General features: G+C 39.4%; 1 protein-coding gene across 8 annotated transcripts in view; it reads left to right on the top strand.

Annotated features, from left to right (window-relative positions):
• Window positions 1-24,812, top strand: part of tnr (tenascin R (restrictin, janusin)) — a 158,602-nt gene extending 133,790 nt beyond the window's left edge. For all 8 annotated transcript variants that reach the window (XM_020595662.1, XM_020595657.1, XM_020595656.1 and 5 more), the window contains 9 exons: window positions 527-646; window positions 4,740-4,883; window positions 11,183-11,313; window positions 15,086-15,218; window positions 16,195-16,346; window positions 16,553-16,649; window positions 21,653-21,814; window positions 22,408-22,571; window positions 24,675-24,812. In XM_020595662.1, coding sequence (XP_020451318.1) covers window positions 527-646; window positions 4,740-4,883; window positions 11,183-11,313; window positions 15,086-15,218; window positions 16,195-16,346; window positions 16,553-16,649; window positions 21,653-21,814; window positions 22,408-22,571; window positions 24,675-24,794 — 1,223 coding nt within the window. In that variant the 3' untranslated portion in view covers window positions 24,795-24,812. The remainder of the gene's footprint in view (window positions 1-526; window positions 647-4,739; window positions 4,884-11,182; window positions 11,314-15,085; window positions 15,219-16,194; window positions 16,347-16,552; window positions 16,650-21,652; window positions 21,815-22,407; window positions 22,572-24,674) is intronic.
• The last annotated feature ends 241 nt before the right edge of the window (window positions 24,813-25,053 follow it).

Raw genomic sequence — 25,053 nt, 5'->3', positions numbered from 1 at the left:
ATTGGGGTTGAAACACAGAGGTTAAAGGTATAATTAAATTCATACTCAATTTTAGCATGTCCAGCAGTCTGAGAATGAAATTAGGAGGGCGGGGAAACAGTAGGCCCAGGAGAATATGTGAGACTTTCTGTTTGGCTGCATTATTTCTTTGGTGTGTTAGAACTGAAGAAACACTGATCAAAATGACAGAGTCATTATCTTTTGCTGTTTTTCCCCGTTTTGCATCATTGTAAATTGAGTATCTTTAGAGCTGCCTTTTTACAGATGAAACCATTATTTGATTTTTGCTAATGTATATTTAACATGTTAACTTAATATATGTTCTGCCATGATTGGACCTTATTAGTGTAGGATGTGATTAGCTTTAACATCACTGAAACATTCTCGGAAATGTACAATATTCATACAAACAGATCTATTTAAAGTCAGGGTCAGTGTTTATTGTCATATGCACAGCTGGGAACAAAGCCTGTTACTACCATTGTTCTTGCACTGGGCTGATAATTTTGTCATTTTGTAAAACTAGCAATGGACATGCCGGCTGAGCTGACAGCCCTCAATATCACTCCACAAGGAGCCTTGCTGAGATGGAACCCCCCTCTGTCCAGTGTCGACAACTACGTTCTGACCCTCACACATAACCAGGGTAAGTTTTCAGAACTGTTGGATTCATTTGATGTTTATTTGGCAAAGAATCATTGGATTAGCTGTTATTCATTTGGATAAAAACACCAGTTCCCTTTATTCTTTGATGACTTGTTTTTATGGCATGTCAAGTGATGACTGCACAGTTGCAAATAGTGAACAATTCAACTGATCTCATTTTTCAGTCTCACCTCACCACTGTGTAACCCTTACACTGGCTATCACACAACACCCGTTTGACTCTATTGTTCTGTATAACTAAACATTTGCATACTTTATACAGCTCATTACTGGAAGAAACATTATTTTCAGTGAATAGAATCACACCACTGACTGCAGTGAGATCGGCCTGCAGAGTCAGAGCATAATGAGCAGATTTGTTTTAGACCATTCAGGTGCAGCATGTGGAGATGTGACAGGAACCACCAAGGTTTTCCCATTAAAAAGTGAGATCAGCATGGTGCATCCTTGAGGGCAATATAGATCCATTTGTCTTGCTCTCAGAACGATTCATTATGCTTGGTTGAACCACTAAGCCTCGGTACAAACACTGCAGGGTACTACACACAACCCATGTCTTCACTGTCTGACAGCCGTATCCACATACTGTAGGTAAAAGATCCCCTTTCTGTTTGGCCTTTATAATTTTCTCCATCAACCAAATGTACGATTACAAAGTCACAGCAGGTAAGCCAGCCACAGATATATACTGTAGCTTAAAGCTACTCGACGTGCACAGCTAGAGTGATGAAATATGAAAGTTCCAAAGAATTTACTTTTTCAGACAAACCTCACGCAGCATTGGCTCAGCAGTCAAGTGTTTAATCTCAAACATTATTTTCTCTCTGACTTCTGCTTTTGTAAATAAACAAAACATGTATTTAAATAAGGAGAAACTAACAAAAAAAACTGGAGAAAAAGAGTTTGTTACTAAATATACATTCAGATGTACAAGAACAAGCTTTCAAGGTGGTTATATTTACAAATCATTTCACTGGGTGGTTTTGCTGTATCATGTTATTCAGATATACATGGATTAGCTGATCATAAGAGTAATGGCATGGGGGAAGAAACGGTCCCTACATCTGATTGTTTTGGCATTCCGTGCCTTGTAGCGCCATCCAGAGGGGCGGAGTTCAAACAGTTTGTATCCAGGATGTGAGGGGTCTGCATAAAGGCCTCAGGCCTCCTCTTGACCCGTGAGGTGTCCAGGTCCTCCACTAAGGGCAAGTTGGCACCAGTGATTCTTTCTGCAGTTCAGTCTGTTTGTTGGAGTCTGTTTATTATAAATGCTTGTTTGTTTGTTTTGTTGTAATAACTGTTAAGTTTATTTAATTGTATTTTATTCTCCAGGCCTATAAGAAAAACATATTTCACATTTGCACATGACCCCACTGACTTAGCAATGCCACACGGTATCCAGAGAAACCTGTATTACTCAGCTGTAGGAGCTAATGTGTAAATTACACCCTGACCGACTGGATCGCAGCCAGATCATCTCAGATACAGAGACAGTATCTATATGCTGGACAGATCTTTGGAAAATAGCCCGGACCAAGGGTTTACAGAAGCGTTGTCGTAAGCTGTAGACAAGTTCCCTTGAGTATCAGCGTTTCAAACAAAAGTCAATAAACTTCACATTTTATCAAGTATTGTCCTGCATACAAAATAGTTTTGTATTGACAACCAGGAGCATCCGTGTAAATTCCAAACTATCATGGTGTGAGTCACTTAAATCTCATATAAAATAGATGACTAGTGTTATATGGGAAAAGTACAGTTTGTCCATGTCCTCACTAACATCACTGTCACTTAGAAGTTTCATAGCTCTTACTACAAATACATACTCTAACCCAACTAGATCCTGTCGGTGGGCTCATGGCACCACAGCAGTTACATGAAATCTCTTAAAGTCCAATCAGACGCCTTATACTCATGTTACACAAATATTTTTCTTAATAAATTTTTCTCATCTGAATTAAGATTAATTTCTTATGACTGAAAGTACAGTTTAATAGTGATGAATCTATACTCATCCTGTTTGAATTGATTAAACTGATTTTTAATTAACAGATTAAATAAATGGCCTATTCCAGGATGTCAGTGTCCCCTCGTGCCCCCATCCATAGGGCACGAGGGGTCACTGAATGGTCTGATGAGTACGAAAATTATGTGAATCATATGCCGTGGCCTTCACGGTCACCAGATCTCAACCCAACTGAAAGTCAATGGGAGATTATAGACCGACATGTTAGACAGCGTCTCCACCATCATCATCAAAGCACCAAATGATGGACCATCTTTTGGGAAAATGGTGTTCATTCCTCCAGTAGAGTTTATTCAGAGACTTGGAGAATCAATGCCAAGGTGCACTTAAGATGTTCTGGTGGTACGTGATGGCCCAACACCTTCCTAAGACATTTTAGGTTGGCTTTTACTTTGTCACTCATCTGTTAGTTATAAAAATGTCTTGAAATGATTTGTAGAATATTGAATGCAGTTACGGTGGCAGCACTTAATGTCACACCCTGCTGTGATAATGACACACGTTTACTGTGATTGCAGTGCATTTGTGATGCAGTATGGCATGAGTTACAGTATAATGTCAGTTGTGGCACTCAGTATACACACAGCTTTCACAGGTATGACTTCACAGGTTGCTTGAAATACGAGGGCACAAGAGGGCAAGAGGAGATGGCTTCTCTCCTCCCTGCAGTGCCTCAGAGTTTGATGGCGGTGCACGTTACAGTTTTTTGACTGTGTTGTCTGTACTAATAAACTGCGCAATTGCATTTCACAGATTACTGTGACTGGCTGCTTGGTTTTTAATGTCCTCAGTACCATATGCTACAGCGCTGTGAAAAAGTCCTTTCCCCCCAACTCCAGATTTCAGCTGTTTTCCTCACTCATATATCACACACTGCTTTATTAAAATTCATAGCCGACATGACATTTTATATTTTACTGTAGTTCTGCTTTCTGTTAAGATGCAAAAACTGGAGCTACTGTAGCTGAGTGAAAAATGATGCACTCTGTGGAGAGAGAACATTCGACCAAGCTGGCACCCATATTTATTCTGTTTCTCAAAGTGACACGCCTTCATGTGGCACACACAAAATCAGTCCTTTCAATTAAGATTGTTTACATTGAACATCACAAGGGAAAGGTGAAATGACTTGAAATCCAGGGTGAGAGAAAAAAATTAAAATGCGCTGACTGGCTGCTCCATCAAAAAGTCAAAACCAGATTAACAATATACTTGTTTTTATTTGTCAGACTATTGAATGAGGAGTTAATAGCCGAGTGATTTAATCACGACTAAAATGTCTTTCCCAAATTGCTGCACAGCTGTTAAGCATTTGATGTGTGCCTCTCTCTCTGTGGTCGGCTATACTGTACTAAACACCTTTTCTGCCTTAGCATAAACCTGCCTTGCCTCTAGTGTCAGCACTTCGGCAGCTGTGCAAAATGAACACAGGGATGGTAGTTTGCCAGCTTTTTTAAAGTCTAGTTTAAATTAAAAAAAAAACACCTTGAAGACGGGTCAACACAACAGCAGTTTGCCACAGTCTCTTTATAAAAAGGGCTTGTGACTTGAGGAACTGTGTCAACTATGACTTTGACCAAATATGTGCAACTCTTGTAACCGATTATGATTATTTATCTGGCACATTCCCTACATGATATAACATACAGTGAGACAATTCCCAGGATCCGGTGGGTCTCTTCCCTGTAGCCACAAAGCAGTGATGAAGGAGCAACTTTCCAACTTACTGCTGCTTTCTCGGTCATGTAGTTGAGGTGTATATAAAAGACATTTATAGGGGGCCCCATTTTTGCAAAGTAGTCCACAAAAGCACATTTCACCAAAAGCATAATTAGTATAGAAATCCTCTGAATTGAAAGGGGACCTCAGGGGCAGTCAAACAGTGTAGGCTTTGAGGTTCAAATAAACCGGTTTTCCATGCTGGGGTGTATTTTTCAAAGAGATTTAATGTAATCTACTTAGACAAAACTGCAAACAGAAGATGTGTGGGATGGTGTGAATGTAGTAAATATATAAACCTTGTGTGTGTTTTATTTCTGTTTTCCAGTGACAGCTGATACTTTCCTCGTGGAAGGCAACAAGCAAGAGCACCAACTGTCCAACCTTAAGCCAAGCACCACCTACTCTGTAGCCCTCTACGCCACCAAAGGACCCCTCACCAGTGGCACCGTCATCACCAACCTCCAGACACGTATGTATTCATTTATTCAGCTGGTCTCAGTACAGTGGGCAGCATGTTGCCTCACAGCAGGGTGCTCCTCCAGGCTTGACTGAAGTCTTCCACTGTGAAATTTAAATGTTTGCTAGATTTCCTCCAAGTGCTCAGCTTCATTCACACCAGACATATACAGTATATGCTAATTAGAAATTCTTCTGCTATTGTCCTGGACTGAAGGTGATAGTTACAGACTGCTTCTAAAGTAGTTAGAATTAGTCAAATACAGTGTGTTCTTTTTCCTTAGGGGATTTATAAAGTATAACACAAACAGCAAAAATATCTCAAAGATAAGATAAATATCACCAGTGTTTATGAACAATATATTAATTTTGAACACAGTGGCACTGGAAAAGTCATAGAAAATAGATGGATGGATGCAGGGCTCAGTGATGTAGCATAGCCTGATAATTCTTCTTGTATCAGTCAGTATACATGCAGGACATTGTCACATTTGTCCTAGTGACTGGTTGTCAAACATCAGAGAGGTCAGTCTTATATAATATAACAGGCTCGTAAAAAGGGAAGGAAACAATGTTGAAGTTGCTGAATTGTAAGGAACTATTCTTGCTGAAAACCATGTTGAACAACGACTACCAACCCTCATCCATGGGCCGGACCGGATTTAGTTTGTGTTTAAGTGTAAACTTTAGTAAACTGAAACAGAATTAGTGCATGGTTAGTGACGTCTTCAGAGGATGCCTGGCTGCTATAGCCACAAGACTAATGTAAATGAATTTCTGTAGGCACAACAACAAATTGTTTCACCAGCTGGACCTCATTCAAGATAGTTTCACAGTATAATTGAGTTACTACTTCTATTGATTAGATTACCTTAAACAAAAAATTGGGTCTTAATTGCTTGGTGTTGGAGACTGTAAGCTCTGGTACTCTGCGTACTTTGTTGGATGGCAGTGTTCCAGTTGATGTTGTGCAAACTAAGTTTTCACCTTTTATTGGTGCTTGTATCAATCAACCAATCAATAGATAAACAAATAAGAGGAGAGGTTTATTATTATAGGTTAGTTGACAGTACCCCACTCAGTTAGACTTTAGCTTTTTTTCTAATAGTGTGCATTTTGAAGTTGTGTAATGCTCGTTGCAGATAGTCACATATGTCACAGGGGTCAGTATTGTGCTAAACACTCATATGGTCATGAGGTTAAACTTGTGAACTCTGTATATGTTTTGCCTGCTTCATGTCCAGATGACCCATCCCTCTAATTATATTCACATTTATTATTAGTAGTTCCATTCAGAGGAAAGTCAGGGGTGAAAGAACTGTTCCAGTTTAGCTGAGTTGGAGCTCTATAAACTTCATTTTTGTCTAGGAAAAAAAAAACCTTTTCAGTCAGCAGAGGAGTTTATATCCCCCAAGGAGTACCAGAGCTTCCTTTCCTGCACTGCAGCAAAGACAAACTGCCTGAATCTGGAAATCTCTGACAACATGTAAGAGCAGGGCTGCGCAGACTTCAAAACATAAATGGGGCTCAATAAAATTAGATGTACCCTAAACCATGTGAGAGCTGTACATCCACATAAACTCCTATATAAATAAATGTTCTTGGCAGTTTAAGGTGATTCTAATTTGGAGACAGATGCTCTCCATAGTATGTCATATACCTCAGCTTCTCGAGCGAACAACACAGAAAAAAGGCAAAGAAAGAAACATGCATTTCTGTCATAAACTAATTTGGGAAATTGCTGTGATGTAGGCAACAACATGAAGTGAGCAAAGACAAAAAGGATTTTGAACACTGTACCATGTCTTATTAAATCAAGCAACCGGTCTGGGTGCTCGCCTTTGGAGTGGAATAGACTAAATGTATTCTTGCCATTCTACTTTGAAAGGAAATATAATTCCCTAAAGTAGAAAAAAATTCACCATAGAAGAGGAAGGACATCTGTAGGATCTGTTCTATTCAGAATTACACTAATATTGTTATATCTTGCAATTATAAAATAAACATGTAAGCTATCATACTGAACCTGTAGTGCATTTGTGGCACAACAGTGGAATCTTGCCCTTTACAATATTTCTATTTTCTACTGAGTTGTCCAAGAAGAGAGCTAAAAAAAAAAGCATAAAGCCAAGCATTTTATAATTAAATTCAAAGATGTTGCTCTTAACTTTTATCTCATTTCACTAAAGAGCTAGATTCAATAAAGGCACAGTGAGGGATAATCTTAATCCAGCACCACAAATATCACACTTATTAGCCAAGCACAACAAAAAGTCTTTTTGGTGGTAATTTGTATAAAAAAATAAATCTGGCAGCCAGCGTCTCACATTTGTGTAGAAGTGTGCACACTGAAATTGAAATTACTTTGCAGGGCATGCATTAAAAGAAACACACCACGCACACTATTAGACCACTGAAGTCTTCGCCTCGTAGAACTAATGATGACATGTCACACCAGGGGGCATCTTAGCTAACCCTAACTTCAGAGGCATCTTCCAGTGTTGTTAATTAAAGCTCCTAATTGAAATCATAAAGCTCACACAGTTTGCTTTCCCAGGCTGTTTGGCTCTGGTGGAAAATGTCACATTGTGAACGGGCTGTGAGACAGGATGAGACCAGCGAGTGGTTTGGTCAGCTACCCCAGCTATGGCTCTGTCACTGCCTCCCCATGTCTTTCTATCTGTCTAACTTTCTCTGTGAGTTTCAGTTTGCTCCTCTGTCTGTCTACTTTACCACAAAGATATGAATTACTGGTCCTAGATGCTTTCATATAGAGTATGAATGCATCTAAGAGCTTTGCAGAGAATTTTTGCATGCAGTGATATAATTTATACTAAAATAAATAGATAAGGGTAACAGACAAGACTAAAGCAATTCATAGGTCAGTAAATAAAGAAACTAAAAAGAATGAATGCAGCATTTCTTGGTCAGATATACTTGATAGTGCCTGTGTAAATGCACAGGGGTGATGTACAAAGCTGAGGGGTCAGTGAATGCTATTGTTGTCAGGTCTTGACTTGGCTCACTCCTTTTATGAAAGGATAGTTACTCTCACTGTATGCACAGAGCACAGACAGAGGAGTGCAGGGGGATACGATGAGTGCCGTTCATAGCATATTGTGGCCAAGGCTGCCGCAGCCATTTGGGCGCGTGTGGGATTTCCAAGCCTTTTAACGATATAGCTGAGAGTTGTTTTGTTGTCTGGCCTACATGCCTCAAGAGTTCAACACACAGTGAGACGGCTCAGCCCGATATTTAAGCCGTAGGGCTGGATAATAAGGGATTTTGCTACGGGTGTCTATATAAGCATGTAGGCTGCAGCACCGGGACTTTTTTCCCTCAGATGTGTGTGAGCCCACTTGCTGAGAAGTGCTTGGCAAGTTTTTAAAGCGGCATAGATCCTTGCTGTGGGGAGCATCGCTGAGTTCTGGCTGATAGTTGTTGTTCACCAAGTGCTGAGAGTGCTGCTATTACAGAAACAATCTTCATTCTGCAGACAACAGAAGCCTTTTTTGACAGTATGGTGTACTTTTAAGTACTGATGTCCCCATAAAATCTGTGCTGTTAATTGTTTTATGGTGAAATCTTTTGAATTTCTGTATGATTGTCAATCATTAACCTGTCCTCTAATTGTAACCTGTACTCTGCATTTAGGTTTGGAAGTTTTGGTTGCAAGTACTATAAAATACAAGGATGTTCAGAGTTAAGTGTGGTTATACCATGTTTATACAAAGACTTCATGTGGCACAGTCAAACTGTATGTGGACACGTGTTTGCCTTAATTTGTACGACTACAGAGTATGGACAATACCAGTCTTGCACAAACCTGTTTAGCTACAATATAAGAATGGGAGACCTGAGTCTAGCTTAATTACACAGGCGACCACAGCTGAAAAGTGACTGAAGTCATCTTTACTGTAGCTCAGCTGGAAAAAATGAACAGTGCCCTTAAATGGACAAGCAATTGTAGAACTTCTAGTCTTTGTAAACAGCATTAATGATGGTTTGTCTGGCTCATTTTAGCTCCTTAATTCTGTCCATGGAGTTAATTAAGGTTGCTGTGTATTCTGAAAGATGATTGTTTGACCATTATAATTCTATCTGTGAAATCCATCCAAGCAGCATCTGATTAAATTTGATAGACTTCATAAATCCAAAACAGTTACCTATACATCATTCAGGCTGAATTATTCACTTGCAAATCAGCACAGAGATGGAATATCAACTCCAAAAGAGTAACTCCCTCCCTCTTGTCTTCCTACAACAAATTGCTGCTGCCCATGTTGCCCTTCCCATCTGCTGCTCTGTGTGCTTTTTTTTTTCTCCTCTCACATTGTTTACACTGTGTGTTAATGAGACGTTAGATGTAGCCAGACCTATTCATCTCAATCCAATTGTTCAGACCTCCACATCTGAAGATACAGCTTCGGCACAGCACTGCCAGAGACTCAGATGCCACCCGCTCACCTGCTTGGGCACACTCCATGCAAAGGTTTAATTAGAGGGAGAGCATGAGAGGCAAAAGGAAAAGGAGACAGATTTAATTGGACAGTGAAGAGAAAGAAACTGTAAAGACTGGGAAAATGACATTTGTTGTGGGCCCTCCATTTGTATAAATTGAAAATTCCCCTCCTGTCTTTTCCTCCTCTCATCTGTCCCGTATGCGCACATAATGCAGCATCAATGTTCATCGAGAGGAAGGGATGACAAGAACAAAAAATAAATTCTGTTCACTCTTTGGCACATTGAGTTAGACTGGCAGCCTGTCAGATAAGGAGGAAAGGAGGAGGTGGACAAAGGATGGAATGCAGAGGAGGGGACAGGAGGAACATGCACAAGCTCAAATGGAGATGAGGAGAGAAAGACCCCGGGTTGATGTGGGAATCAGAGAAAATGGACAAAAGAAGAAGATGAAAAGCATAAGTGAGATGCAAAGGAGGCCAAAGAGGAGGCATCAACACTGTCTTCAGTGCGATCTGCAATATGCTGCTTTTATCTTGGAGCACACGACTCAGCCTCAGTCTTTAACACACGTTGTTCCCCCTGTTACCTCAATGTGTATCAGCCTATCACCGTCTCTGAGAAAAGGCACCCCGCATCTTTCACGAGGTTATCGAGACATGCTGTTAATTACTGAGCTGTCATTGATCACTGCATGTGCGAGCAAAGACAAGGATTTAAACAAGTATAGGCTACAGCGTGGGTAATTACTGCTGTGGATTGTGGATTGTGCATGCAATTTTATGAGGTCTGGCTTCAATGTACAGTCAGATGTTGAGCTTAAAGCCTTTGGTGCCTCAAGTCTTCAGGAAGAGTAAAAATTCATGCTGTTTATAGAAACCAATACTGACTACAGAGAGAAGAAAGGAAGAGAAAAAATTGAGAATCGAAAGTCAGAAGTTAGACAAAGGGATTCAAAGAAAGAGACAGACTTAGTGGAGATCTTGATCTCATATTTACAGCAGAGACGTCAGAGTGCACAGCACACGGAGCGCAGCACTTCATTTGTTCCAGCACCCTTGCCTCCATTACATCGAGTGACTGGCTGAAAATGTACCCCAGAGTCATGATGCAACTCAGGGAAACTGATTTTCTAAATAAGGTCATGTTTTTATCATCCTGCACTAAAATGAGGTTACAGTATGTCAGTGTTTTTCCTACCATGTTAGGAGATCAGATATCGACTTTAAAGGGGTGATGTAAGGTGGGGAAACTGAGTGAGTCTCCTTGTGATGTGGTCCAAGGACCAACAATAATCACAAATTGTTTGTCCAACTCACTTTGGACTTCAAGCAGACAGGAGATCCTTTATGGCTGGATGTCTGAAATGACTCGCTGACTCAGCTAGGTGTGTCGTGGGCCCAACACTAACATCATGAAAAGAGACATTTCTGTTGTTTCGTCCAACTGTGATTTTTTTTTTTTTTGCATTGTGACATGTTAAGTTCACACAAAACCATGTAAACCTATCAGGGAAACATACTGTTTATGGCCATGTGCAACAGTCAGTACAACAGCCCACTCAGTTTCTAAACAGAGTAACAAAATGAAAATTTCCTCAGCTGTTTTTTTTTTTTGTTTGTTTGTTTGTTTCTGGGATTCAGGCACTCAAACCCCTACAACTAAGTACCAATAAAAACCAAAAACACAGTGTGTATAAATGAAAATTATCCAGTTTTGCACACGTGGGCAGACAAATCAACACCACAGACATTTGAGCACTTCCTCGCACTGTAGGTATGTAGAAAAGGTACTGAAAACAATTGGAAAACTAAATGGAAAATGTTTTTTTCCTCTATCATTTTCCTGTAGCTATGGATGCCCCCCTGAATCTGACAGCCAGTGAAGTGAATCACCGCAGCGCTCTCATCTCCTGGCAACCACCGATTGCAGAAATTGACAACTACATGCTAACCTACAAGTCAACCGATGGCAGCCGCAAAGTATGTAGTGCACAGAGCCCTCAACTCCGTCTCATACGCACATACTACAGATATACACACGTTGTTGATATCCTGTATATTGTATTTTTGTGCTTGTGAACCTTTTATCTGCAGCCAAAATGTGTCTTCTAACAGTTCTGAAAATTCTGTTGAGTATCCACGCTGCAGTTGTAAATTTGTTAGTGAGATAAACTGTGCTTTTGTTAATCAACGCACCGGAAAAAAGAAACTTAATTCCACGGATATTGCAGAACATTTTGAAACTCCCTTTAGAATGACTGCAAAGTGGAAGATGTTCCCAATTTAATCAACTAATTACACAAGAGTTAAAGAGTGATTTATGCATAATCACAATTTTATGACAAGCAATTCAAAACTCAGATTTGATCTTATAATCATGTAATCCCTTGATGTGGAGCATGTGAGGGTTCAGAGACGCATACACTCACAGAAGGGAACTACACAGTGAAAACTGTCTGTCCAATAGAGGTTTTACTTTAATGTGCCTCAGTAGAGACATTGTTTATTTTGATTAAACTATTTGATGTGGCTGAGTAATGAGTAAAAGCACATTAGTAAAAGCTGTGTGGAACACAACACGGTTGTTAACGAATTGAGTGGAACCATTTCCCGTGATGCTCAGCAAAACACTCCCTTTTATGGCCAATTAGGTGTCTTACACACACAGAATACAGGCTGTCCCCTTTACTGTCCACCATAGTGGCACTGTCGTATAAAGGAACAGTTGAAACACACACTGACCTTGTAAATATTGCACTGCTGTGTGGACGTCAGTCATGCACAACGAATGCAACAGCGACTCTTTAAATGATACCTTGTATAAGATTTTACTTGTTACCTAAGGCTTCTTTCAGCAATGGTCTTTCTGTTGTTCTGCCTTTTCCTTCTTTTTCCAAGAAAAGAGTATATATTTAAAGAAACATTTTTACAAATTTAGTGCAGCTTTTGCATATAACTAAAACTAATTCAGCCTTTTATATGCCACCTCCAAGAGTGCATAGATTTACATGAAAAGTCTAACTGAAATTAGTGTTCTACAATGTTTTTTTTTCCTTACAGGATAAATAACAGCATAATATACACACAGCATACAAATCAGTACCTAAAGGGGAGAAATTAATATTCAATACCGTTTGCTTTCACTATGGCACCCCCATACTTTCGGCCTTAAACAATCAGAATAATGTTAGTTCACCATCAGCATAGACAGACAACTTGAGTTCATACAGTCAGACTGTTTCATTTTATGCCATATTTGCATAAAGTGCTAATGTCACTGTTCGATCATAGTAAGATGGCTACACTGACTAAAAGCCACACAACCCAACAGCCACAGACTTTAAAAAACAACCCACATCTCCGGCTAAAGTTTCCTCCTTATCAGTCATATAAACATGAGCACGGATCCTATCCTGCACCTTAGCTTGCTGAGCAAGCCAACAAACAAATATTCACCACGGAAACGCACATCCTAACCACACTTTGCATGATAAACTGCAGCTGCAGAATATTGAAAAGCTCACTTGCAAAACTTAAAAATGTCACTTTGGTCGGTTTCAAAATTACACGATTTTGGACTGCAAAACTAATAATTAGGCTAATTATGATTTCACGTTACTGCTAATATGTAGTGGAAGAAGTACTCAGATCCCTGACTTAAGTAAAAGTATCAGTACAACAGTGTAAAAATTCTCTGTTACAAGTAAAAGTGTTGCATTCAAAATGTTAAGTGCCAAAAGCATTTGCATCAAAATAAACTTAAAGTATTCATTATACAGAATGGCACATTTCACATTGCTGTATATCATATTATTGGATTATAATTATTGATGCATTGTTACATCACATTTAATATTGCTGCTGGTGAAAGTGGAGCTAATTTTAACTAGATTATACAGGTTACTTGTAATTTAAATTACTGCTAGGTAGCTTGTGATGTTTCCACCGGGGATTAATAAGGCCTGACAAGTAACTGGTAACTAAAGTTCTCAAATGTAGTGAAGTCAAAGTATGAAGCAGCACAAAAAAATACCCAAAGTATAGAAACCTCAAAATTGTACATAAGTATAGTACTCAAGTAAATGTACTTTGTTACTTTTCACCACTGCTAATTATTTGGCTGATTTAGTGCCAAGTGTATTGCAATTTTTACTGTTGGAAAAGAAACCGTAACATCCTGCTACACTGATAAATTAAACACCATTTGTCTTCAAAACAATGTTTGGAAAACCTACCAAGCTCAGTTAGAAGATTTTAAAATCAATCCTTTTTTATCTTCTGACCACATTTTGTTGTGCTCCTTCACAATTTATTCAAATCATCGTTCAGCACAGTGAGCTGCCTCAGCAACAAGCTCCACAGTTTGACTTCATAGTGTACAACAACAAATGAGTCATACTACTTATACTCGCAGCAGAAGTGATCGCTGCAGCCAGAGATTAAACTGCTTCGTTTGAGGTTTTCCTCCGGTTGGCTCTACTTGATATTTGGCTCAGCTGAATGTGTGCATCAGTATTAGATTGGCTGTAACACAACCACATAGTGGTGAGCCTCTGCTGCTCAGCCAGCCTCCCCTCTTACAGAGATAATGCGCTTTTATGATTTACACAAAGCTGTGATTAATTTCTTATCTGCTTAACATTTACTTAATAATTTGTAAATGCATGTATCACTGTTGGTTATGTGAGTACTTGCAGTGATTAAAAAAAAAAAAAAAACTCTCACAAACGCACACAAGGACAACTACCCATCCACCAGGCGTCTGACCACTCAACCACACATGCAGTCAATGGTGAGTGTATGAAGGCATGTATTATCCTTGATAGGATAGGGTTGTTTCACTTGCAATAAAAATCTTATCTTGACCCTAAAAGCCCAGCAGGAAAATGTCAGATGCTCAAAGAAAAAACTGGATGAATATTTCATTTTTATTGATTCATATTTAATACATTTCCAGGCCAAACTATAGAACACACACATACAAACCCATGCATGTTCATTTGTAAGCTCAAGTTTTCTTTTCATCAACTGGGTGCTCTGCAGATAGATTTATGTGCCATCAAAGACGCAGATACCACGGGAAATAAGGGTCACACACCTGTTCTCCTTAAGATAGGCTCAATAAAAGAGGATTTGTTAAAAACAAAGAGAAGTAACTGCACTGTGCAGTCACCAAAAGTAAAAATGTTTGTTTCCCAATTGGCTGGCAGCTTCTCAGCTTGGCTATCCGATAAGTCTTTTATCTCACCCCTCTGTGCTGTCCCCTGTCCCAGCCCCCATCCATCCACCCTTCTCTTTTCTCATTTCTCAGTTCCTCTTTCGTTTAATTTTCCATGGCTCTCAGTCACTTTTCACACATGACAGTACAGACTGGGAGACCTGTTCTACGGTCAGTGGAAGTGGAACTGTAACTCATACAGTGTTTAAACTGAGCTAATATGCTTTTTCTGTTGCCTTCTAAATAAATTTCACCTATTTCTCCTGCCAGTTTGAGAACACTGTGCTACTTGGAACAAAAAGCAAGTAGTTATGTGTTTCCTGATCAAAGAGTTACAGTTTCTTTGTTGCCATAGGCCTTATTAAAACTCACAAGCCCAATTCAGTGTTTTATTAGTGACTTGTGGGCATAATATCATTTATTTTTACCCTGAGATTTATACTAAATACAAATTAACTTCTTTTTGAGAAGGCTATATCTATCTCACAGTATGTGTAAGCTATGTGTGTGAATTTGGTCCTGTGTGTGCACTAGGAGCTGATCCTGGATGCAGAGGACACATGGATTCGACTTGAGGGACTTGCTGAGACCACAGAGTACACTGTCCAGCTCCAGGCTGCGAGAGGTCTTGACACCAGCGCTGTAGTGTCCACTACCTTCACCACAGGTACAGTACACACACTTTTACTAACATACACACACATAATGTGTTTGTGTTCTTTGGTGTAAGCATTGAAAGCAATTCCGATGGACAGCATTTTCTGGGCCTCCCTAATTTTTCTCCGTCTTTTACGCTGCCTTTCACATGGCAGCCACCACAACAAAAGGTGGCCCCTCTCAAAGGAAATGTAATTAAGTTGCAGGCAATGACAATAGAGAATGTGAAGGTGTATCATGCATGTTGAATGTTGGGATGGGGGCACCACTTTTGGAGCTACTTGCAGACATTCTTGTTGTTTGGATAAAAAGTTGATGAAATTGTTTAGATCTCACTTTACTGACTGTGGTAATTCCAGATAGTTAATCTTAGCTGACTGTAGCTAACTTGTAGATCCCATCGACAAGAGTGGCAGGCTGAAAAATGACCCTGGACCCTGATCTCAGCTCTCGATACGGGAGCTAACACCAGCTAGCAGCTGTTGGCATATGACACAAATGCAGATAAATCAATTTCTATCTTGTCTGTGCTCAAACTGAATGCTGAAGTGGACGTTTGGATGTAGCTGAAGCATCCACTACTGTATGTAGCTGTATGGGATCGTGTTTTTTTTTTTTTATTAATTGATTAATATCTGTATGATGGATAATGAATGCAATCCCCAAAAATGGCACATTTATCCAAAATTCAACACAGCATGATGACTTCACATTCTCCATTAGCTTGAAGATGTAAAAGCACTTTGTCAAGCTGATGGACTGTGTACAATTTACTGTAGGCTCGTCAGTACAAGGGGCTTCTTTCACATTACACATTTATCAGCTTTTAATATAAAAATAGTAATTAAATTTTGAAAACACAGAGCCATTTAATTTCAAGTAATATCCACACATTCTACATGAGTCTCTACAAAATGAATAAATTGAAATCAAAAGGAGGAGGGGAAAAACAAGCATATCCTGACTCCTCCTCTGCTCCTCTCCAGGGAGTCGTCTATTTGCAACACCTCAGAATTGTGCCCAACACCTGCTGAATGGAGAGACGCTGAGCGGTGTCTACACCATTTACATCAACAGAGACCCCAGCCAGGGTGTGCAGGTGTACTGTGACATGACCACTGATGATGGAGGCTGGGTTGTAAGTCACTGTGAAGATAACACCTTCTTTTCATAGCACTTTTTGCCATATGTGCCAACGATGTCAGTTAGGTAAACAAGCGGAGGAAGAACACAAGAGAAAAACTGCCACTGCATTTAATTTTCATACTGACAATAAAATGAGCACTGAGTGTCAGTGATCACCACACTGAGGTATATCAGCAGTTTCATCTTATTGGTTTTCAGGTGTTCCAGCGTCGTCAGAATGGCCTGACAGACTTTTCCAGGAAGTGGAGTGACTATCGGGTTGGCTTTGGAAACCTGGAGGATGAATTCTGGCTTGGTAAGAGTCACGTGTTTATCTCAAATCCAAATCCAAACTTTTGTACCAAGTTCCACTTTTTTTATTGTTTGGTATGACTCAGTGCTCCCGTTACTCCAATTATTAGAGTGGACACTAAACGTTAGACCATTGATCTCATCAGTTGCCTTGAATTTCAGTTAGGTAATAAGATCAATACCAGTCTTGCATCCTTTCATTCAATATGAAGCTACAGCCAGTAGCCAGTTAGATGGATTCTTTGACTAGAAGAGACTGTAGGAAGTCATTTCTTCACAGAAATAAACGGCATATAAACCCCCGAGAAAACAGCAATTTGTCATTTTTATACATTATTTTTTTGTACAGATTAAACAAACGAGATATACCATGTAGTGGATTTTGTCACTTTGGACAGAGCCAGGCTATGCTAAGCTAAACTAACCAGCTGCTGGCTCCAGCTTCTTTATATACAATGTATTCTCATCCAACTTTTCAACTACTACCCTCTTTATCTAAGCGCCGCCTTCATGAGTAAAGTTCATTTAAGAGGTACAACCAATAAAGGGTCATAGCTTTCACTTGGTTTCAATTGATACATCTATTTTATGGAGAGAAAAGGTGTTTCCGGTATGTTGTGCAGGCAGTATAGGGTTTCTTGTAAAGATTTTTATTTTTATGTTAAGATGGAGAACCGTGCTACTAGACCCTTTATTTCACTCATCTCATCTTTCAGCATCTTCCTTCAGAAAGTCTGATTCATTACTAAGGATTCTCTGAAAGCTCATCTCTCCCTGAAATGACTTTGTAATTGTTTTTAATGTCGCTCTGATTCAGAGGCAAACCAACAGAACATCCTCAGTGTGTTGATGGACTTCTGAGTGTTTTTCCCCTCTCCTCTCCAAATCTCATTATGAAACAATAATTATATTCATTAGAAAATGTGCAAATGAGTCATATTTCTTCATGGGCCAGTTTTTGTTATTGTTTTGTGCAGATGATTAAAGGGAAGTATTACATGAATATTTCATCAAGTAAATCAGGGCCTTGAGAAGAATGTTTTTTGAACCTTTTGATTAGAGAAATTGAATAACGCTGGGGGGAATCTTCATGGCATTGCATTATCACCACATTGCAATAGAGAGAAGGCTGTTTATTTGCAGCTGACACATACTGGATCATACTACAAGATAGCTGTGGCACACACTAATCCATTAGTGGGTAAGAATTCTCTAAAAGGCGAAAGATATTTTTAGATGCAACCCATCATGAACTCAAGCTGCATCATAATGGAGAAAATAGCCTACAGTTTTTGTTGAGGTGTGTCAGGTGTGTTGTTTCACAAGTTAGTAAGTAGTTCTTAACATTTTACCACAACAGGAAAAGTTGGACTGATATGAATTAAAAGATGAAGCTGAATGAAAAGAAAGCAGAGAGCTCACACAAGATCTTGTGCATGTGCAGTTGACTCTGATTTGTGCTAACCTAATGAAAAAATGTGTCATCCAGTGCAGTGGTGTGTTTCCCTGATGTGTTTTTAATTGTTTTTGAACAACAAAGGAGATCTATCACACAGATGAACAAGCTGATCCAGGACTGACAGCTGACAGACATTAACCCTGAGTAAAGTCGGCTCGCTGTTGTAGTCTCTCTATGAAAGGCAATTGCTGAAAATACTAGTAATATAGAAAATGTCTGGTCTTATCCATTAATAATTTATCTATTTTTAATATTTCAGCAAAGGAGACTGGTGAAAATTACTCACTGAAGCACAAGAGTGTTGATAGAAGTATCAGATATTTTTGTCAGACACTACACACCTCATACAGGAGAGAAATCCACTTTCTGTTCACACTAAACCTTATTAGGACTAGCATGTGACAGAGACTTGAGGGCATCACTTTGAAACATCCTGCTCCAATTTGCCTTATATCTCTAAGGTTTTTAATGACTATGTCTGTACAACATAATCTAAAAACGCCAGAGTAATATCTAGTCCAGTGAGTAGAACATTTCATCTGACCCATTTACACTTCAGCAGAATGAGCAATAATCTACCAGTTCTGAGTGTTCACCAGTCCAATGCACCTCCATCTCCAGGGTCTTGCTTTCCTTTTTTTTTTTGCCCCCCCTTTGTTCTCTCTTGTACAGGACTCTGTCGTCTTAGTGCATAAAAGCAGCTAATGTAACCTCAGGGTGTGGGGCATCAAAAGCTGCTCTTTGCTCCTATGAAAGCCTCTCCCCATGATCCCAGATTACAGCAGGGAACACAGCCACCTGTTTGTAAGATACAAAATGTCAAGATTACTGTATGAAACTGACCAGTTAGTTTGTAGGTCTACTGATTAATACAGTTGAGAGCAAGGGACAATATGGCTTTTTCACATAGTAAAAAAAGTGCAGGTGTTATTAATAACATTACAATTGGCTCCCTTGAGCTCAAGTGTCCCAGTAAATAGTGACAGTCAGCCAGTATGAACAAGACCCTGATGAAGCTAAATGGAATTCAACTGTCATTAATTTTATTATTTACATCTTTGCTTTTCTTACAGTAATGTGACATGGTAAAATGTCTTCAGTGAAAAGGGCTATCTAATTAAATGCCTGGTCTCATGAGAACACGACAAAGAGGAAATTCAGTTGTGTGTCCTTCAAAACTGGAGGTCTTAGAAGGTCCTTAATGTAGAGACTAACTGCAGGTCATACAGTATTCTTCATCACAGATGGGAGGTCATGGAAAAAAAAAGACCACACAGCTAAGAGGACTGCTTCCTCCATTTTTAACAATCCTGTTCTCTCTATTTTGTTAAAGGTCAACACTGTCAAAGGGTTTTTAACTATGGGAAACTGTCCAATAATCCAGGTCAACGGCAATCGCTGGCAGTTCACTGTAGCTTTCTAATCAAAGGTGTTTTCAGACCCATAGCACCGGCCTTGATTAATTGTTTGCCTAGCTAGTAGCGGCTCTTGGTGTAGTTCTTTAGGCCCATACCCAAGCACGATTGATACTTTCTAAAAACTGAACAGTGCTGTTTGCAACATGGCCAACTGCAAACATGTGTCAAATTTCAGCAAGGCAGAACTATACATAAAACAGAGCAGGGCTTCCTGCAAGCAAATCGACTTATCAGATAAATTCCATTAAAACTAAGTGATTTTGGTTCAAACGTCTGATGTTTTAAATTAAACAAATGTTGGGTCAAATGTATTTTCATAGTAATAAAATCTGTGTTCTTACATGTTATTGGCAAAACTCTAGACACTTATAAGTAGTTACTTTTTGAATGTCTTGGCACTTTGGATAGCTGTTTATTAGGTGCAGCTATTTTCACATCAATATTAACTGCATTTCTGTTAGGTCCCATGTTGTCATTGCACTGCTGTGTATTACAAATGTGTACTAAGTGTCCTCGAAACGTATCATATCTATAAATGGTATCATTATACAGATGGTTATTACAATTTCAGACCATTTGACCTTCACTCTTCTTTCTACAGATTAGGTCACTGCTGTAGCCCTGGAGACCCATTATAGCAAACATTTAGCTAATCACCGCCTCTACAAAACGAATAGCAATATAATGGACACTATGGAACCATAAACATTGGTATTAAATCCACTCAAACTGAAAAGAAGAGGCACTTAACTGGCCAGCAATAAAGAATATGGAAATTAAGCTTTCATTATTATGTGCTACAGTTTGAGAACGACCATTTTTATTGCTGCTTTAGGGCAATTTATTCTCACTGACCTCAGCCAGTTTCATGCTGGATGCAGTGTCAGTTTGATGATGTAATAACAGAGAAACCAGGGTGGCCATGTTCGATATGTGATCATTATCCTGCTCCTGTTTTTTAAACCCCCCCACCCCATCGCTTTCCTGTACAAGTGCACAAGATAGGCTGCTATGAAAGATGTGACAAGATGGTAGTATAATACTGTAGGACAAGAGTGCATTAGTTTTAATTGTTGCTTTTTGGAACAGAGCAGTCTAATGCCATAAAAATGTTGGATGAAAATCAATAAAAAATTATGGCCACTTGATGAATTGGTGATAATACAGTGATATACAACAGAAATTAGAGACGACTTGAGTTTTAAACACAATTTTATTGCAATAATTGCTTTCTCCTCTCACCCTAAGTGCCTTTAGGTTGTAATAGATTTTTGTCTGCTTTTTTTTTTTTTTTGCTTTGACATTACAACAGATTTAGTTTTCCTGTTCTCTTGGAGTTTTACTTCCTGCTCCTTATCAGTGACGTCTGAAATTTTTTCCCAGGTTTAGGAGAAGTGCACATGTGACGCTTCTGTTGGAGGTTAAGCAGGAAAGCAGGCTCTTTTCCAAATGGGCGCTTGCTGTAATCTGATAGTGAGGGTACTTCCACTCTGAGGTCGGTGTGGGGCCTTATCACCTGTCAGAGTTCAGACAAGCCTTGTGTCTGCTACCTTGGAGATAAAGAGCAAAGCCGCATATCTGACATATGGCATTTGCAGGAGTTGCTGGTGGTGACAGTGTCAATCATACACAACCACACACCTGGCTGACAAAGATGTCTAACACAGTGCTTATCAGGATTTAAACCTTTGACCTACAAATGCTGCAGATGGGGACAAACAGTTTCAACAACAAAATAAATAAATAAAATATATAGTACAGGTGGTAGAATGTCACTAAGTAACAAGAATCAACATTTGTGTGATTACACAACATACTGTGTAACATTTCTCTGATCTACATTGTTTATATATGTTTGCAGTTTATTAACCTAATACTGCACCTCCCTATTAAGCACTAGCTTGCATTCTTCTCTGCATTTTGTGGGGGCATTTCTACTTTTCTGGGCACATTATTGCCACCACCTTTGGTTATTAAATGGATGAGCGCTAGCGTAATTGGAAAATAAAACTTGTTTTCGAACAGCAGGTGTAGCTGTCAACATTGGGTTTGTCTCTGGAGTCGACATACATACAATGCGGTACCTGCTGCACAACATGATGCAATGTAATGTGTGCGATGTCTCTGCAGGCCTAGACAACATCCAGAGGATTGCTGCTCAGGGCCGTTATGAGCTGAGGATTGACATGCGGGACGGACAGGAGTCAGTCTATGCCAATTATGACAAATTCTCCATTGGAGACGCAAGAAACCTCTACAAGCTCAGGATAGGAGAGTACAATGGCACTGCTGGTATGTACACTGGGAATATTTTCAATGCCTAGATTAGTTAACATACAGTATTTCACTATTTTGCATTTCATTTGGTTCTGTAAATGAAAGCCTTATCAGTCCACTTACATTCCACACAAAGCTTTTTGCAATATGAATTTCCTTGCACTGTATACCATAATGTAGCAGTGTTGGCTTAACCCAACCTTTAAATCAAAATGCATTTCTCCTATGCCATCTGCTATTTTTTTCTCACCCCCCTTTCCTTTCCATGTCTTCTCCTCCCCCTGATGTCTGAAACCTGCCTCAGCACTCCTCCACGTTTCCACTCTCGTCCTCGCTCTCCATGTATCTGTCTGTCACCATGACCATATGCCAGAATTACCTGTCATCCCCTCATGTTTATAATTCCCTGCCTAAATACATTCAGAGAGCTTGTAGCAAGATTTTTCCTCTCTCTCTCTTTCATGTCTGTCCTCCTTCTGCCTGCCTGGTCATTTGCATCCATTCATCACACCATTATTCACTGCAGCCACACGACAGTGTTGCCTGGCATACACTGATACAAAAAGTGAACTCAAGTTTAACGCTCACCCTCTCTCCTCTGATCCCAGGTGACTCTCTGAGCTACCACCAGGGCCGGCCCTTCTCTACAAAAGACAGAGACAATGACATTGCTGTCACTAACTGTGCCTTGTCTTACAAAGGAGCCTGGTGGTACAAGAACTGCCACCGGGCCAACCTCAACGGAAAGTACGGCGAGTCCAGACACAGTCAGGTCAGTCATTGAGTAAATACACTGACTCAGAGTGAATGCAACAAATAATGTAGTAAGTTATCATCAAAGGTCATTGATAGAGGACGTGCTGTATCCTACCCCCCTCTATGAAACTGCTGCCTACAGTCTTTCCACTGTTATTCCAGCTTCTCTACCCTGTATTATCAAAATCTGGTCTGTAAATTAGCCCCACCTGCCATTTCAAATAGCCAGCCATGTCTGAGATAATACTCACATGGCCAAAGAGGCTGCATTTTGCACAGACTGTGACAAAGCAGAAACCAGGGTTAACATATAATAGGTTTTGACCTGAGTGTAAAGTGTTAAAAAAAGCCAAAGAACCCAAATTTGGTTCAGATGTGGCCTTCTTCCTTCTGGATGCTTTGGTATCCAAAACCTACCTGTTTGTTTTGCTAACATTAGCAACCAAGCATGGTCACAATATTAGCTTTTTATTGAATTAGTATGATGTGTCACGTTAGTGCCCGTCATATATGCAGTTACCAGAGCAAGGCAACCAGAAGCTACACGTTCTTGTGTAAAGTGGCCTGTGCTAATTTAATCTAAACTTTTACAGATATACAACACTAAAGCACATAAACTAACATAAGGCAAAGCAAGTTTATTTATATAGCACATTTTCATACACCATGGTGATTCAAAGTGCTTAACACACTGCACATAGATGGATAAAACATACAGAATACACACAAAGATAAAATATTAAAATGAATACATTGTAGAGAAAAGCATTAGAATTCACATTGGATAAAATATGAGTACAAATAGCAAGAAGAACAAATAGATACCTAGTACTTTTTGTATAGCCGTGGCAGACTGAATCACTTTTATCACCTGAACTTTAGGTTCTGTCTCAAATAGGTTCCCTGTGTTAAAATATAGTTCATTATTTCAGTTTTGTTGCATTTTCCTAAATTAGTGTTTCATCTAACAGCCACACAGGCAATCTTGAGGCCAGAGAGTATTTCAGCATAGAGAACCTGTAAACAGTGCTAGGCCAGTGGGAGAAAATGGTGTTACTTGGGGCCCTGCACCTACAGTTTTTTTTAAATTTGTTTTTATGGCATTTAGGTGAACCAACCCTTGAACTCGGTTATCATTTGAAATGGGTGGCATTTTAGCACTGTAGTTTGGCTTTTACAAAATGTCCATAAACTGTGTGATTAAGGCACTGTGATGAAAGGTTAAAATTCTCATTTTAAAAGGCTAATAATTTGTAAATTAAATGACAAGAAACTTTCTACAGACATTAATTTTCATAATTATTACGCTGGCCTGATGGAGGAGCTGTAATGAAAGGTCAAAATTTGAAGAATCATTAACTGCTGTACCATTTCTCCAATTTTAATTATACTTGAAAGAATGATGTATCTTGATACTGATTGGTCAAGTGTACCTGTATTGATTGTTTGAATTAACACTGTTTGAGGAGGATTTTAATTTTTGCAGACACTCACACTGAGTTCTTATTCAAATTACAGAAATATTTTGAAGGAAAAGGCCATAGTTAGTTAAAAACATGAAACAAGCACACTCGTTTGAAGCACTAGTATCCAAATGTCACATTGACATGAACATGCCTTTTTTGTTGTGGTAGGAGTGTTGAGTGCTTGTCCAGTCCTTTTGACAAGTGTGTGATGCAGCGCACTCTCAGTTCAATGCTGAAATGGCTCAAGACAGACAGTGAGGTGGTGTATGAAGCTGTGATTAGGCTGAACTACAAAGGCTTTGGAGCATCACTGCTTCTCTCACTGTGCTCTGTACCATTCTCTTTTGATGACATCAGATGAGACCAGGTGGGAGCAGAAATGGACAGGCATAGAGAAATGCAGAGAGACTGCCTCTCAGTGTAAAGCAGCAAAGATGTGTTTTAAGGGTGATGGACATTAGCAGGGCTGGAGTAAGATTAGAACTGTACTAAGTTGATAATTATGCTGCCACTTAAGTCAGGATTTTTACCTACTTCAATTAAAATTAACATGCACTTACACCGAAAATACATTTCCATTTTTAACACCCTTGCTTTGCCTAAAAGCACAGTTGATCTGAACAGCTTCTAAAATTGTAGTTTCATTCTGACAGGGTATCAACTGGTACCATTGGAAAGGTCACGAGTTCTCTGTTCCCTTTGTGGAGATGAAGATGAGGCCGTTCAACTTCCGTAGCATCAGCAGCAAGAGGAGGCGTTCTGCCCCTGTATAAACAAACCTCCACCCAGGTTAGAGTCACGCTAATTGGAGTTTGGACAAAGTTCAGCCATGAGTTTCTACTGTGTGCTTCACTGATGATGTGGGCAAGGCTCTTTAGTGAGGCTGCAAAGAAGAAAATGGTTATGACAAAGTTACTAACATTTTATTAATATTCATTTGTAAAATAATACAACACAATACATTAATTTCCTAAAAGAAGCTGTTATAACCATGGACATGATCATCAAAGTACCACAATAGCAGCTAAGGTG

The sequence above is a fragment of the Monopterus albus genome, unplaced genomic scaffold, assembly GCF_001952655.1.
Source record: "Monopterus albus unplaced genomic scaffold, M_albus_1.0 scaffold28.1, whole genome shotgun sequence".
Classification (NCBI taxonomy): domain Eukaryota; kingdom Metazoa; phylum Chordata; class Actinopteri; order Synbranchiformes; family Synbranchidae; genus Monopterus; species Monopterus albus.
The sequence above is the reverse complement of the archived record's forward strand: the minus strand, read 5'-3'. Positions and strand labels throughout refer to the sequence as shown.